The sequence below is a fragment of the Centrocercus urophasianus genome, unplaced genomic scaffold (genome assembly GCF_019232065.1).
Source record: "Centrocercus urophasianus isolate 14NV4802_14NV808 unplaced genomic scaffold, USGS_Curo_1.0 seq_73, whole genome shotgun sequence".
Taxonomy (NCBI): Eukaryota; Metazoa; Chordata; class Aves; order Galliformes; family Phasianidae; genus Centrocercus; species Centrocercus urophasianus.
In genome coordinates this window covers 5,534,434-5,551,837 of record NW_024885344.1, presented here as the reverse complement: position 1 = coordinate 5,551,837, position 17,404 = coordinate 5,534,434, and the positions used below count along the sequence as shown (strand labels likewise).

Below are 17,404 nucleotides of genomic sequence, written 5' to 3'. Positions count from 1 at the left end.
TCTTTCAAAGCAATTTTTGTTGGAAAAATAAGTTAATATATCCATAGAGTGGAGAGGCAGCAATGATTTAACTGATCACTTATCCTGAGGAAGCACCAGGCTTTGGAAAAGTGGGATGCTGAGGATTTTGTCACTATGGGTCATAAGGAGAACACATGAGCCGTAAAAATGCAATAGATGGGAACATGTAGAAATTACATATTTTGGCAATTTAAATACATTGAAAAGGCAGGCAGAAATTTAGTGCCGCATAAAAATGGAACTTAAAAAAAATTGAGCTAAATAAAATAAATTTTATTTTTTTATTTTATTTTTATTTTATTATTATTATTTTTTTTTAAATAAATTTTTATTTGTTCTGAATACTTCATATCTCTTTTGAACATAGATCGCCAGCACAGTCCAAAGAATCTGCTCCAAAACCTCTTAGACAGCGTATTCAGAAGTCTGTGGATGAAAAAATAAGTAAGGTACTGTACAGAATGTGCTATACACATATGGATGCACTGAAATAGTAATGCTAAGATGAAAATAATCGTGATAAAATTTTCGAATATTTGTCTGGATGGTATTCAGTAGGTAAATAATTGGTTACCTTGTGCTTAATGGCCTAACTCAAACCGTATTGAATGAGAACGTGCAATACTCCAGAAAAGTCTTTAAGCTTACTAAAAATACTTAGTTGTGAAGATCTCATAATGACAATGTAATGCATAAATCTATATCTCCTAAATTAGCTCTCTGTGCATCTCAGGACTGTAGGATTAAATCTGAAGGCATGTGAAAGGAAAAATAAGATTGAAAAGAGGGACCAGATTTCAATTCTAAAGTAATGATTAACTGTTGGTTTTTTTTCAGAGTGCTATTTGTTTGTAACATTTCATTTACATTTCCCTTATTGTATACATAAAATGCATACAATAAAGTGCAGTAATGCTTGCTATTTTCTAGGGGAAATAAAACATTACAGTATACTGGTATTGTAAGTGGCTCTATTTAATAGAACAACTTCAGTGTTTCTGAAAATTACACCCTTCGTAAAATTGCATTTTACATCATCTCTTTTTCTCAAAATTGTCAAATTTTAATGTTGGAACTGTAGACAGAGACAGACTATGTATCTTCCATGGCATTTCAACAGAGAACTAAATGAAAGTACTGACTAGTTTTTACAAAATTAGTTATGACAACAGATGAAAACATAATTAGTATGTAAATAAGGAAACAAGTTTTATAGGCCATCAGGATTAGTTTTGGTAGAGCACAATGGAAAATATATCTCTGCCAGTGAAGATGAAGGGAATTTTTACGTATTACATGTATAAGAAATAGAAAGTGATTGAAAGGAATTAGAATGAAAATTATTGTCAGTTTCTCCAACAAGTGCTTTAAATATACTTTGATTCTGCACAGAATATGCTTTTTAGACAAGTAGAGGAGTGAGGCTGTTGTTTTAGATGCATGCACTAGTTAAGGTGAAATCTACCTCGAAACTAATGGGAAAACATTTGAAAAGATTGGAGCTGATAAATGATATTCATGATAATTTTACTATAAATAGCCTAAGTTGCAGCTTTATTCATCAAATAGCAAAAATGTAATATGCCATTTATATAATACATTGAAATAGACAGTTTTTTCTGTCTGAACTGAGGTTTTGTAATTGGGTTCATGAAGTTATGTTCAGTGTTAAAGCACAAAAGAAAGTCTAAAGTTAATTGCCTGTCAAGTTTTGGATCTTTACCAGGAACATACAAAGTTTCTCACAGAAACTATCAAAAATATGAAACCTGAGATTGATTCCTGTTATGAAATCATTCTTCTTTTTTTTTTTTTAATAGTTTTTTGCTAATCAAAAACATGAGATTAGCTTCTATAGAGAATTTCTATGTAAATTGTAGTTCTTACCGAAGGTATTTAATCATGACAGCCTCCTGAATTGATTCTATATTGCCTAAGAAAGATATTGTGATTCCTATATCCCCTGTTAACACAATACAAGGAGTGACTTTTTCTCCATGACTTTTGTTTCAGCCTTGTTTTCACTGTGATTGATGACACAGAATGTGTCTGTAGCAAAATAGAATGAAATATCTATTATTTTTAGCCAGTCTTTGTTGAAGTCTTTCAGTCTACTTCTAAAACTGATATTGACACTCACAATGTGCCCTCATTATAAACGAGGACAACTATGTTGAAATGTAAATTACCTTTTATCTTAAGAAAATCAAAATACAAGGAGAACAAGGAACAGGTATAAAGTCTGTGGTTTATCCTTAGAACAATCATAGATCATAGAACAATCACAGAATCACCAAGATTGGAAATGATCTCTGAGACCATCTAGTCCAACCATCCACCACCAATACTTACCCACCATGTTCCTTAGTACAACATTCAATTGTAAAGATTACCTACAGTTTTTTGTAGATTAAACCTGTAAGATTTGACTCACTTTTACTTCAGCAGAATGGATGCTAAGGTGAATGTGATTAATTTTTAACTAAAAGGCCACTTGGAACAACACAGCTCATGTCTTAAAGGAACACTGGGGCTGCCGAACTGTCTTTTGTAATCATAAACAGTCTTCTTCATGGCTTTCTTCCAATGTATCCTATCGTATCAGTGAGAAAAAAACACTGCATGGAACTGAGGCCAGCTTTCTCAAGATGTTTTTCCATATTGAAAAATCATAAATAAAAAATAATGTTGTACAAAATGTAAGTGCAAATATGTATCAGTACAGAGTCTTCTTACCCAGACTATTTCACATTGCCTGAATGTTTCACATTGCTTGCAATTCTGTTTTCTGGGTATTAGCCAAACGTTTACCATCCAAACTATACTATATGCTTGTAAAGTCTGAGATTGTTCTTCTGGTATTCCTATGCTCTCTTTAGTCTTGCTTCTCCCATCAGTTAATCAAAATTGCTGTTACCAAAACAGCTAATGACTTTTCCAGCTGAAACTCAGAGATAATTCTCCAACCTTCATCTTTGATCTCCATTCTCTCACAGAAGATGTAGATTTTCTTTTTTATTCTTCTTTTGTCTGTTCCTGGTAGCCTTTCTTACAATTTCTACAGTGTTTCTTTTACGTATTTTTCCCCCTTTCTTTTCTTACTTAGAAGACATTTGGGATCATACCTTCTTTTTCTTACCTTCTTTGTGGAAGAATACATCTACAAACAAGTTCAGCTATCAGCTATGTATGAATAATTCATAAATCTATATGTAACCTAAGTATCTCTTTTGTCAAAACTAGCAATTTTTGTAACTTCTTCTATAAAAAACTTCTTTTAAGTATGTCTGTCTGTCTTAATATATTTAACTTTGAGAATAGTACCCTATCTGCTACTTTTTTGCATTATAGCAACTGTAGAATATATTCTCCTTTATCCATATGTCAATTTGACTATAAATCATTAAAGATTCAGCTTGCTTTTTGATCACAGTGGTATATTTTTCTTGGACTTGGTAGATGATATGTGCAGATTTAGCCTATCTTCACCGAGACTGACAGCTGTTGAACAGCAAAGCATTTAGAAGGTAAATGCCATTCTTCTGTTTGCATATCAATCTGTTAAGTGGTAGTAGATACAAACTACTTGTTTTAACGTATCTTTAGCCACACTGATTATTTCTATTTTGCTGCTCTGAGATACACGTTCTTACTTACATTTAGCCTACGGTACCAATTTTCCTTGTTGGTTTATTAATTTTCAGCCTGGTTCTTTCAATTTTTTTGCTTTATACTATTTCTTATAGCTGAAGAGATTTGCTATGGGTATCTGCAGAGCTCATTATCCTCTTTTAAAAGCTTTTTCAGTACCTTTAAATCAACCTCTCCTCGAAATTTAGCAGTTTTATGTATTGAGGTGGATGCCCATTACAATGACTAATTTGGATTTCTTTCCCTATGAATCCATATATTTCTTGTCTTAGATTGTAATGTCCCTTGGTAGAAATATTTCTTGTTCTGTCCTTACTGTGCAGCACATAGTACAATGAATTCCTTGTCCCTGACCATAGATCTCAGGCGCTGTATTACTGTTTATCACCTTCTTATGCTGAGTATCAGTTTTCACATTCCAAAATTGTTGTATGAAGTCATAACTTACAGGTTGCCTCTAAAATTTGTACTTGTAAATTTTGCTATGCATAACACACAGATTTCAAAATTGACTCACAAGAGATAACGTACATGGATTCTGAATTATACAGTAGAAATATGATGCTTCTTTTCAATGTCACCGATTCTCCTGAGAAATTTCTTATGTGATGGTAGCATTAGTTCCATAAAATTGTCATGAGGGCTCTTTTTCACGCTGCCTCTTTTGACATGGTCAGATTGTTAACCTACAGTGCTAACTCACCATCAGCCATTTGGATTTGTAATAATTTGCAATAAAAGTTTTCTTTACTGTGATATTGAGGGAAAGTGATGATTAGCTTAGTTATATGCTGAGCCCCATCATGAATTGTATGTTGAATAAGGAATTTTGGGAAAATCCCTTAAGCAATGGGAAAAAGGGATACTTCACTAAATTAAAAGTAGGAATAATAAAAATAAAAATGATATCCCCTCCTTCCATAATAGGAACTGACTTTTCACATCTGAAGAATTGCAAAGAACGACAGATCAGTATTTAAACATGGAGCACAACGTAGTGCACATGTGTTTTGTATCTAAGAATAAAGAAAGTGGGAAAAGTAAGCAGGTAGCTATGAATTGTAATACATTTAAAAATAAGGTAACTCTATGAGTATTTCCGTTTTCCAAAAACCAGTGCCTGGCAACAGTGAAGAAGAAATATTTCCTCTTGCAGTCCTCATTAGATACTGGAATAGATGCAAAAATATTCCCTAACTATAAAGGCATTTGTTAGAAGGCAATGCTAGTGCTCAGTTCCTTGAAGAGGAAGAAGTTTGGAGATCTAGTATGTTTCACCTTTTCATTCCCTCCAGCAGAAACAAGTCAGAGTAATAACGAGAAATTCAATTTCATCTTCCAATGAGAGGTGATTGAGTTGTGTTTCAAATTTCCTATCCACTGTTAAAGGGAAGTATCTTAATGGCGAGTGGTATTTTGTGGAAAAAAATATTTAATTCAGAAAGGCCCACAGAATATCTATTCACTTCTGTCTCTCGCAGCCAGTTTTTCTTGCATTCAGTTTCTGCTTCATAAAAGAAAATAGACCACTTAACTAGACAAGAGAGAGTTACTTTATCTAAAACGAGGTATTCCAAACTTATGTCTAGTACTTTGAATTATACTTAAATTAATTTTAAACCCTACTGTTTAACAATTTGTGAATGCAATGGTATTATTTAAGTAGTAATTACTTTTGTGTGAGAGGAATGGAATGATTGTAATAATCACCTCCTTTGATTAGGTTAAAGATCAACTTAGGGGAATAAACAGAATGCATAATAAAGATTTAGTTTTTCCTCTGCACCTCAAAAGATAAACTGACGTTTCAAGTGGTAGGTAAAACACTGTACTGGATAGAACTGATGACTTTGGGTGTGAACATTAGCAATTATGAAGGAAGGAACAAAAGCTATTAGGCCATAAGCATACAATATGTGAAAGAGTAGCATATTTTTATATTATTTTGGAAATTGAAGGTTGTTTCAGCCTTTTAATGCATTGTGTTAATAATCCTGCTACACTGCTAACACATTTACTCCATGACAGCTGCAAGAACTTTCAGTAGTTTGGCATGTTATTTTTTTTTCTTAATGTAACAGGAGACCACCTTTCCTATTTGAAACACTGTTTTCCTCTGATTGGGAACATAACTGTAGTTTTAGTTTTAAAACAATCTGTGGCTGAATAAAACTCTAACAAAGGTTGGCATGTTTGATATTCATTGTAATTTCACTGTGTATAGAAATCCTCCCAAGGAAAAAAACTCCACAGAGCAAACAATTCCACTCTGCCTTTCTCATGTGACTTGTTCATGCCTATACAAAGTGATTTAATTTCTAGATTCAAGCACTGATGTTATTTTTCACTGCTTAGTTTCCCTAAATGCTGTTACTTGAGAAAATTGTTTTGCCTGTTTGTGATTCCAGTGCAAATAAATTCTAACTTGGAAAATTGTCAACAGGAAGTTATCAAGAGTTTTCTGCATGCCCATTGTAACTATGGGTAGAAAAGGCATAGCAATAGAGAAAATAATCCATCTCAGGCAGACATATTATCTATTGTAAAAATGAAATTTCTGACTGGAATGTAATTATGGAATGTAAATTGATTAGTAGTTTTGGTGGTTATGAAATGAGCTAAAAAATGAAAACCTGAAGGAGAAAAGGAAGGGGAGGTATAGATTATGTTCAATAAAAGATCTAAAGACAGGCTGTTTTTCTTCATCAGGTACTTGATAAACTATACTTCTGGGGGAAATACCGTTATTATTACTACAAGACACCTGAAAAACTTTCTAAGGATCCCTAGCTGTGAATTATGAGCACTCTTGAAACCGTTGTGTGATAATTTGTGGCTGAATGCTTTCAAAACAGTAGTAAGTTAATTTAGGATTGCGAAGATTGGTAGAATGTCATGCTAAAAGAATTGTCAGATTTGGTAAAATAAAAGCTTGCTATTACCTGAGCTACTAGTCAAGATGGTTTTTTTGTGGTTGAATAATATGATGCCTTATTTTGATGATTGTGTTTACTGTTTTTTTTTTTTAATATTTTATTTCTCTTCCCTTAACACTTCCTTTCTTTCTTTCAACTTACCTTTACTATGTTTTCTGAAAGAAAACAAGTAAAGATGCAGAGAATACATTTTTCTCTACTTTTTATCTCTCTCTTCCTCTTCCAAATAGTATTCTAATTGTTTGGCTGGAAAATAAAAACATGTGTTTGTTGTTACTGATGTAGGTTTTCAAATTCTATTAAGCTATTCCAGCATATAAAACCCAAATCTTAACATTCTTACTGACTAAGTATTGGCAGTACTGACTGTATGCAGATGGTGAAGGAGGTCTGGAATAGATTATCAACTAACTTTTAGAAAGAAATAGACCACGCACCATTAATTTTTTGCATAACTGTGAATATTTTATACTGGCATCTCAATGAACTGAAAATCTTTAGGTTCAGAAGTTAAGGTGGGAGAATATTCTACATATTCTGTTTGTTAGGACTACTATCTGACCTACATGTGCTAAACACAGGATATTTTATATGCTGTTGTAGTTTCTTCCAGCTAAACAATAGTAACAGTAAACCCCTATATCTGGAATTCATTAGAATTTCTTTCTATGTGTGTGTACACCTATATGTATAGGTGTAACAGAAATATCCATCTTGCTTGTGTAGAGGAACAGGGACAGCAAGCCTTAGTTCATTTCACCCTACTTATGTGCAGCTACTTGCTTAGGAAGTTGAATTCCCAACATCTTTTCACTTTCACAGAGCGGTTGGTTATTGGATTGGTGATGTGGATTCCCTCAAAGCAGTAGAGTTTGGGGAATTTAATGTACAAAACCACTCATTTCTAAGAGTTTTCCAAGTTGTTGAAAGCATTTATTATGTGTTACTCAATCAAATTTGAAGTTAGTCTTTTTTTTTTTTTTTTTTTTTTTTTTTTTTTGAAGGAACATTCTTTTTCTTTTTGATTCAGCTGTAGACTCACACTGTTTTGTTCTGCCTTCGGGCTATTAGAATTTTCTTGTTGCTAACTCAGTGTAGTACAGTTGTTGTACTAGCAGGTTTATATTCCTACACCAACTGGGAGGTTTGCTTTAACAAGTCTAGTTTTGCAGTCTTGATTCATATATACCTTTTAGCTTAGTACTAGGATCAACTGAAACAGTTCTATTTGGTAGAGTTTTATGTACTTTATTTGCTTGTAAATGGCTGAGTAGCATGTGATGTGGCGCAAAATTTTGAGGCATATTTTATGCTTCAGTGCAGTTGAAATACAGACAGATGAGTTTGTGAATTTTTTTCAGCATTTGGTCCTTTGATTCCACATTTTCTAATCCCTGAAAATTAAGTTCATTAAATGTCTTGTGGGTGTCGTAAAAAAAACAACAACCCTGATGTCCAAAAAATAATTCATTGTTTATAGAATGTTAACTGTCAAGCTTTCTTGACTGCTTGATGGGCTTTTTTGGTTCTGTATTTATTACATCTTCATTAGCTCAGTACAAAATGCATCTTATTCGCCTCTTGCAATACGAATGTGATAGCATTTTGTGTGCAGGTTATTGTTGCATAATGTGTATCATTTAATACAAAGTTGAGGATCGAGTAAATTTTAGAGGATTATGATGAAGCATTGGAGAAACAGCAAAACCAGGAAGCATAATAATACAGTAATACTAAACTAAAAAAAATTAAGCCATGTATGTTCTGAACATTATATAAATGGGATGTTACATTTAGTTAAAAAAAGATACTAATCTTTTATGACTACATGCATTTTGTGCAGTTTCAAATACTTATTCTGAGTCTTTGGGTATAGTTTCATCCTTCTCTACTGGGTTTGTATGGCAAGCTTTGTGTAGCAGCTGAGCTACAGGTAACCTCTATGAGAAGAGATCAGGAGCTGCCCGCATGCTGGGCAGAGTCAGTTATAAAAAAAACCAACACTGGCCAACGCTGGCTTCATCAGTGATGCTGGTGATAGTTCTGTGGTAACATATTTAAGAAAGGGTAAGCATGGTAGCTGTAAGAAGTGAATGAGAAAAGTGAGAGAAACATCTCTGCAAACACCAAAGTCAGTGAAGAGGGGTATAAGGTGCTCTGGATGCTGGAGCAGAAATTCCCCTGTAGCACATGGAGAAGACTATAATGAATCTTTCAGTGAGACTGTACAGATATGGGCACATTAAGTAAGAATTACCCATGTTTATGTAAATAAAAGATAGCAAATATATTCACCTGATCAACTGCAGTATCATGCAGATACTAGGCTACCTCTAAAAGCTAGAGTCTATTACTTTACGTGGATGAAAGCAGTGTGTGATGAAAGTGGTATAAACTGTGACTGAATTTTGCGACCCCCGTGAAATGAGATTTCCAGCCATGTATTCTTTTCTGTTATTCTGTTTGAATATGAAAGTTTGAATTGGAACAAAATGATCTATAGAAGTGAAATCTTGGAAATAGAGTATTTAAACATGCTTGTGCATAGAAGGAAAGTATAATGCAAACTTTTAAATCCTAAAAGTGCCTGCAAACCTCCTACTCAACAAAACCAACTGAAAAAAATAAAACCAGTATTTATTTTGTGACAACGTTTACTGTATTTTCTTTTTGCTGATGTTTGCGCAGCATTTCTCATTCAGCTCATATTTATTAGAATTCACCTGGGACATTTTAACAGATTTATTAGCTAGAAATCCTAATCCCTGCTGTAACTTTCAATGTATTTTAAATAATTTAATAGACTTTCAAAAGGAAGCAAGGGCACAAATTGTCTTGCAGACTCTATAACATTTCTGATGAATTGGCCAGCTAGTATGAAGTTTGGCCCTGGAATTAGAGTAAGTGATAGTCAGAGAAACTGTAACCTAAGTGTAAACTGAGGAAGATTGACCTGGAATCACCAACTCCAGTAAACATATTGACTATATTAAAATTTTCACACAATTTTTGTAGTTGAACAACATATTTTGATTTGCCTGGGCCATAAGACTAGATTATCTCCTTTCAAAGCTAGGAAAGGGCGGTGAACATAGAGAACCAGATACAGTAATGTTCTTCACCATTGTAGCTTTTTGGCAATGCATGTTTTGACAAATGTGGCACTTGACATCAGTGTACAGTACGCCTGTATTTTAGAGATTAATTGCAAAATCTGAAGGTTAACACAGAGAGATCTGAAATAATATTTTATATAGAAGTTTTATACATAAATATATTGAAGGCTAATTTATATTACTTTTGCAGTGTTTCACTATTACTGCTGTAAGTATTCTTGAAAACTTATGTATTTTGTATACTTTTGTATATTTTGAATACTTCATATAAATTCTTTTTTTGTGTGAGTATCCTCATTTTTTAGTAAAACTTTTGAGACAACAAAGTGGAAATTTAGTATTTTACTAGTCCTGCAGGTGTTGTATTTTACTTCTGTAAGTAAAGCTAACACGAATTATTATTGGTAGATGGAGCAATCTTCAATCAAATCTCAGTTTGCATGTACATACAAAAATGAGCTGAGTAAAATAAGGGATCAGCACTTCCTCAGCAGTAGACAAATGCCAGCCTGCATAAATCCTGCACCAAAGCAACATTTGCAAGGTAAATATTTCACAGGTAAGCCGTTGTGGAATTGAATATGTGAATGTGATATCTAATTTTTCAAGTGTTATCTAAGAAAGCTTTGGTAAAATTCATGTATAAGTATGTTTTCAAGAAAAAAATAGATGTCTCATTGCTTTGTATATACTGTGACCAGCTAAATGCCTTTGCATTGAAATTTTAATGCTAATATCTTAAAAATTCAAATTTGTTTGAAACACATGTATTGATGCTATCTTAAGGTAAAAAAAAAAGTGATACTTTTTGTGTAATGTTACTTCTTATTTGACATAAGCAAGCTAACTGAAATTTATATATTTAAGAAAATAATCGTTTGGGTTATTCCTCCATATGCTATATCATATATATATATTCTAAATCCTTTATGCATATTTTCTAATATCTAAAAGCTTAAATTAATTTCCCTAATTTAGTTTCCTTAGCTTATTTTTGAGCAAAGTAATTTTAAAATATCAGCATACTTAATATGTAGCAAATGCAAGTGCAATGACCAGAATAGTTTTGTTCTGCTTTATAAAGCAATTGTTTTGATAAAAAAATAATCACATGATAGTCCTGATAGAAAACAGATGAATTAAACCCAGGTAACTTCTATTGCTTCACATATGTTTTTGATATTCTCGCATGACAGAAGGTATGAATTCATGTCTTGACATACCAGTGCTTGGAACTATTTCTGAAAATGTTCATCAGAGTAAAAATTATAGAGAAATGGGGAAATTGAGTTGTCAGCCAAGGAACAAGAACTCCAAGAATGAACAGATGGATTTGAATAATGACAAAGTTATCTATGATGAGGAAAGTGAAATATCTTTGCCAAAAAATGCTAAGAAACGTAAGACTTCAAACAACCCTCAGAAGAAATTGGACAGCAAAATTGATGGAAAAAGAAAGAACAACAGAACTGCAAGCAAGAATAAATTGATTGTTGGTCAGGCAAAATTAACTCAATTTTTTAAAGTGTAACTTTTTATTTTTACCTGCATTGTCTATTGAGCATTTCAGAAGTGAGATTTTGTAAGAAAAAGGTGAAATTCATGATTTGCTTTTCTTCATACTCAAATCAATGAAAATAGCTTGTGTGTATAATTAGACAAATACTTACAAGTCTGATTATGCAGGTATCTTTTATTTTTGTTAAGAATACATCAGTATTGACAACTATGCTCTGTTTTGGTAATGAATTATGCTTCTCTCAACATTGCAATATAATGAAAATAATGTTAGATGCATATGTGTAGGAATACTAAGACACAAATATCTTCCAATCATGTTAAACTCACAATAAAATATTTAATCTTTTTCAAAGAAGGTGCTGTGAGTCAGTAGTTTTCAGACTTGCCAACAAGGTCGATAGACTCTTCCCAGCATGCATCTGAGCACTACAGGAATATAAAGCGAAAGTTTAAAATAGCAAAGAACTAGAATTCTGTATGGCCTACTAATGCCTACACCCCACCCCCCAGACTGTTTACAGTAGAGGCAAGTTGGAAATGCAGGATTTAAATAGCACTAACAAATCCCAGATATTAAATGGAGTTTCTAACTGTGCTTTTAAGAAATGGTTTCAGAGACACTGAAGTATACCTTACCAGAATTAATCTAAAAAAAAGAAGAGAGAAAAAAATAAAATGTACTTACTGTCAAAATCTCTCCTTCCTATGGGGAATTTAGCTGAATTTTCTTCTTCCACTGTCTCTCTTTCCTGTATTGATTCAATATTCTGAATCTCAGTGTCAGCTGGAAAAGCAATGGCTCCCTTCACTGCAAGATAAGGTAGTTGCTTTCTGCCTGCACTGATAGGTACACCATGATTTAAGAAATCATGTCTGGAATCAGTGTCCTGTTTTAAGAAGAAAAACAGGACTATCAGTTTACCTTTAGAAAAAAAAAAAAAAAAAAACAAGAGACATGCTGAAACGTAGGCTCTTCCCCCCAAACTTTTGTTTCTATTTAAATTATTTTTTATTTTTTAATTTAACTGCCCAGATTAAACATTTAAAAACTGGAAATTAGAAAATTCATAAGAAGAAATTATGGTAGAAAATTTCATTCAGTCCTAAACTGATTTTTTTCCTGTACCCAACAAGTCATTACTTTAAATTACTTGTCTTCTAAAGGGCTATGAAAAGAATTTCAATTTAATACTTAGGCGATTAAAAAAATGCAAAACTGAAAACTCACAAAAAACTTTAATCTTCTGTCATCGTTTTCATCCAAGAAGCTTTCCTCAATCTTATAACGTTTCAGCAAAGGCACTGCTCCTCTCTTTTCAGTTCTATCTCCATTTCGAAGGGTTCTTCCTAGATTGATTGCAGTTAGCAACATATCTTCATCTGCTTTTTGCAGAGATTTTGAAACTGAGATTAGAAAACCTTGAGAAAAAAGAGAGAGTATTAACATATATGATGAGATACACATTCTTAATTACTTAATGCTTTCATATAAGGTAAGCAGTTTTCAAACTCTAAGCTTTTCAGGTGTAAATTAACATGTTCTCCATCTGTGCCTACTTTATATATTTTACAGACTGAATGGAAACTCCTTTAGTGGGTGATGAGTTCAGTCTTTTAAATGAGTCACATTAAGGATAAGGCTTTGCATAAGCCTTCTAATCCCATCTATTGTTTAGAACTACTTAAACATTTCTTTAGCATGGATAATTTTTTTCTTTCAATCTTTTTAGAACAGCAAGATAGCTCCTTTGGAGCATCATCATCGCAAAGCTCAGACAAAACAGTGATGTCCATTTGTGGTGTTTAATAAGCTTCACATTCATTTAAGGCAACTTGAGAAAAGGAGCTAATTTACATAAGTAAGCAGGACTTTGTGAAGGTGTGACTTATAGTCTTTAATCAAAAGTGACTTACTAAAGAGTTGAAAAACTTGGAATTTAACAGTACCTTAGACTGCTACTGTGTTCAGGTTGAAGTAACTAATTTGTCTGTTATCTTTAATCAGTCAAAGAATTCAGGTAAGAAATATTTTTTAATACTTAAGTGATTTTCTGCATTTTCTTGTTGAAAATGAACATTTCCCAAACAAATACAAAATAATCAGATACACTTGCTAGTAAAATAGAAAGAAAGTGAAATTTCATTTTTAAATTAAAAAATACATATATTTGAGGTCTGCCTACTATTCTGTGGAAAAAAAGGCAGGAATTTGTGTATAATATTTTTTGCTTCATCTAGAAAGCAAATGTGGATTTAGGTAATCTCATAATGTCAATGACAGAAAAGATCTATTCAATGACTGTGTGCCATCTCATAAATTCATGCTTATTTTAACCTTTAGGCTATGGCATAGAACCAAGTATCATCCTAAGTAAAACAAACTAATAGGAAATTGATCAAGAAAATGAGAAGGTTAGGATTAGGGGATGGTGCAAAATCTCCCAGTAGGAGGCCGGTAGTGGCTGGGGTACCCCGAGGATCAATAATGGGTGCAGTCCTGTTTAACATCTTCATTAATGATCTGGATGATGGGTGAAGCGCACTTGGTAAATTTGTGGCTGGGATAGTGGCTGCTGCCTGGATGAGACCCAAGGCAGCCTTCTGTAACTTGAGCAAGGGGGTCGGGTAAGTGACTTTCAGAAGTTCTGTCCAAACTTTAGCTTTTTCTGATTACCCTTAAGTAATCCTACCTGTTAATGGGTTAAAGCCAAAGTCTGCATGAAACTTTTTTCCACTGTTACAAGTAAAAGAAGCAATAAGGAAGTATGGAATAGAAGGAACTATGTGAATAGATTAAAAAAAAAAAAAAAAAGTGAATTAAGCAATATCACCTTTTTATACAAAGATAATTAACTGAATACTTAAGGTCTGAAGACTAACCTAGCATGTAACCTAGCACATTTTTGCAAGATTTGTGTATGAAGCATCATCAGGAATTTGTCCCATACTCATATGTGAATAATTGTCATGTGTGAGCTTTTGAGCCTAATACTTAGTATTAAATATTGAGCAGTAAATAAAACAGGTGTGATGTCAAATCTCTTTTTTTAAACTAGTATCAGAACTGAAAAGCTTCATAATGCAAGATAGTATTTAAACAATCTTAAAAAATAATTTTACTGAATTTTAAAATAGCAAAAAAATAAGAGGTCAGTGTTGATTTGCCCAGTAAGATACTACTTTTGGTTTAAAAGGTGGCTTTCTATTTTAATTTGGACTTTGTAATGTTTATTTTAGACCAGAAAAATAAAAAATAAAAAATTAGTTGTTTTGCAGCCCTTTTGGAGTGCGTTTAAAAGATGTCTGTCATCTTAACTGAGAGTTTAAAAGCATAAACCTTTCATAATGCACTTGTTCATTTGTGTGATCCTCCAGAAGTGGAGAAGAAAGACACCACAAAAAACAAAATAAAGACAAAACATGTATTTATATGCATGTGACCAATGAAGGCAATTATAACATTTGGGTAGTTGTGAGTAATATAATAATTTTCTTATGATAAGTGACTAAATATGTTAGATTTAAAACCAGACAAGCCCATAAGATAAACCAAAATAAAACGAAACACAATTAAAAAAAAACAAAACCAACTTGGAATCTGTGACGTTTTAAATTAAATACCTGTTTTGGCAGTGATATATCTATGCACAAAGTTTCTGCTAATGATCATATGAACCATTACTTACTAGCTATTTTAGGTCCATATTGTAAGAAACAGGATGAACACCTTATTGAAGTCAAGAATTGTATTTCCTACATTTCTATGTTCACAAGGTTTTGTATATGCGCTTACTTCATTCAGTATTTCTTTCAGCAGAAAGGACTGCTTTCTGTGGTGCTTTTTCCCCATAATTAATCCCAGTTGCTCTGATCTTCTAAATGTTGGCTATAGTCTATTTGATCCTGTTATCTTTACCTTAGCAAGAAGATATGTATTTGGGTTTTTTAACTGTCAATCTTAGTAAAGCGATGTAATAAAATACAGCCTCTCCATGATTAAAGTTTAAGCTGATATGTCATACAAAATTCTTCAGATTTGTGATTCTTCTTTTTTAAAAATTTTACAATTATTATTATCATTATTTATTTATTAGACTAGATATTGGAAAGAAATTCTTTACTGTGCAGGTGGTGAGACACTGGAACAGGTTGCCCAGATTGGCAGTGGATGGCCCCTCCCTGGAAGCATTCATGGCCAGGCTGGATGGGGCTTTGACAACCCTATCAAGAGGGAGGTGTCCCTGCCAATAGCAGAGGGATTGGAACTACATGATTTAAAGGTCCCTTCCAACCCAAACCATTCTATGATTCTATGATTTTATTTGATGATAGCAAATAACTGCAATTTTAACCCCTAAATTGTGTCTCAGTGAGTCTAATGACCAAACTTCGTCTTTTCAAAGTCATTCTGCTGGACTTAGCAGGTGTGCCATTAGGAGTCAATGCTGTATGTATATTTTTATTTTTTCTGACAAGACTTTACTACGAGAATGAATATTATTTCCAGTTAAAATTTGTTTTGAGGTACACAAGGACAAGAGTGTGGGTGCGTAGTAGTGGTTTCCACATCCTGAGATTTGGAAGAAAAGACACAATGACCAATATGTCTTTCATTATAATCAGAAGCATCTAGAGTTCAATTACTTCTTACATAATTTACTTAAACCTTTAGCACAAAGTACACATGGAAATAAAAATAAAAACAAATCTGCTTTTTATTTTTTTCAGAAGGTCACAGGCTTTGTGCATGTCTTTTCAATTATTTGGTTTCTCTTTGGCCAACTGTACCTCATAAAGCAAACTCATTTGTATGTCCATGTACATTCTTATTTTGTTAAAATGTTTTAAGTGGTCTTTTTTGATGGTAAGTATCCATATTTCTGATAGAAGTCCCTGGTGCACAAAGTTATTGTGGATGAGCAACCAAAAGAAGGAGCTTCTTTATAAGCAGAATAAAAAGTCAAAAGAAGACCAAGAACCCTTTTCTTTACAGAGAAGTGAATAGATTTTAGCTAAGGAAAAACACAGAAAAAAGGAAATGCAACTGAGATTCTGAACTACCTTTGAATACATGGCGTCTTGGAGACGCCACGAGGCTGGCAATCCTATTTAAGTCTGCTAGAATTCCTGAAGTTTCTACTCCGCCATTGATGGAGTATTGACAGTGCTGAGGTGAATCATTTGTTTTGTATGACTATCACTGGTGCAGGAGAATTTCTTTAGAAGTTTTTCCTCATGAAAATGCTGATCCACCATTAGTGGATCAAGTCTGGTGAAGGGTGGTGAGTACTGCTGATATACAGTGATCCTAGGACTGACCATAGCTTGGATTTGAGAGCAGCAGCAGTTCCTCTATTTCCGACTTTGTATGAAAGCAATCCAGTTAATGTAAAAAAAAAATTATTATGATATCATCACAGGTTTTTTACTTATCCATAAATTCTACTAAAGGCATATTTACGTTCCATGCATGTGAGTACAAATGCTTTCAGAGAGCTGAATCCTCTGAGTCTGTTTGCATGATGAGAGATGACATACTGCTCACGTGGGTGCAATGAGTGAGCCCAGTTCTGCTACAATCCCTTTTCACAGACCAGGCATATAGTAAATCAGCACTTCTTTCAAAAATAAAAATAAAAATCCAAACACTTGGCTGTTTCTTACCTGAAAATTTTATCAATTGTGACAATTATTGATAAAATATTTTTTTGTAAGTTTATTAATTTTATTCCCCTTTAAAAGAGAATTTTTGTCTGAATGTTTTTTCAAATAATACTTTTTTTCTAACAGCAGAGGTTTTAAGAATCTTGGTGCTTGTGAAGCAATAATATTACAAGTCCACAAAGTATTTTTACAGTGCTTTGGATGCGAGGTACATTCTTGAGATGTGCTATTTTGTAAGTAATTCCTGACAAAGGTCAGAGGTGTTTACAAGAAGTTGTGATGCCTAAAAAGATCAGGGAAATGCACTCAAAATTTTCATGTGTTAGGCTGAGTCATATACTTAAGGCATGCTTTTGGGATTCTCCTGATGGGTCCTGATATTAGGAATCAGATATCTTTTTGTGTTGTTATTGTGAAGTGAAATTCAAAACCTGCAAATGTCCCACTTGGTATTCTGTCTGCTATTTTCTGTTCCAGTCCTGTATGCTAATGATT

At 33.2% G+C, this 17,404-nt stretch overlaps 2 protein-coding genes across 5 annotated transcripts in view; one reads left to right on the top strand and one right to left on the bottom strand.

Annotated features, from left to right (window-relative positions):
• The window catches only part of LOC122170686 (PARP1 binding protein), a 46,382-nt gene extending 34,234 nt beyond the window's left edge, over positions 1-12,148 (top strand). For 2 of the 4 annotated variants that reach the window (XM_042837799.1, XM_042837797.1), the window contains exons 9-11: positions 389-470; positions 10,133-10,283; positions 10,921-12,148. In XM_042837799.1, the coding sequence (XP_042693733.1) occupies positions 389-470; positions 10,133-10,283; positions 10,921-11,255 (568 nt within the window). In that variant the 3' untranslated portion in view covers positions 11,256-12,148. The remainder of the gene's footprint in view (positions 1-388; positions 471-10,132; positions 10,284-10,920) is intronic. The other 2 variants (XM_042837798.1, XM_042837801.1) reach the window with 2 other exon arrangements.
• On the bottom strand, positions 11,563-12,710 carry PMCH (pro-melanin concentrating hormone). Its single transcript, XM_042837802.1, has 3 exons — positions 12,474-12,710; positions 11,931-12,132; positions 11,563-11,671 (listed from the first exon to the last, which is right to left on the bottom strand). The coding sequence occupies exons 1-3, from the start codon at positions 12,708-12,710 to the stop codon at positions 11,622-11,624; spliced, it is 489 nt and encodes a 162-aa protein (XP_042693736.1). The 3' UTR covers positions 11,563-11,621.
• Between the last annotated feature and the right edge of the window lie 4,694 nt (positions 12,711-17,404).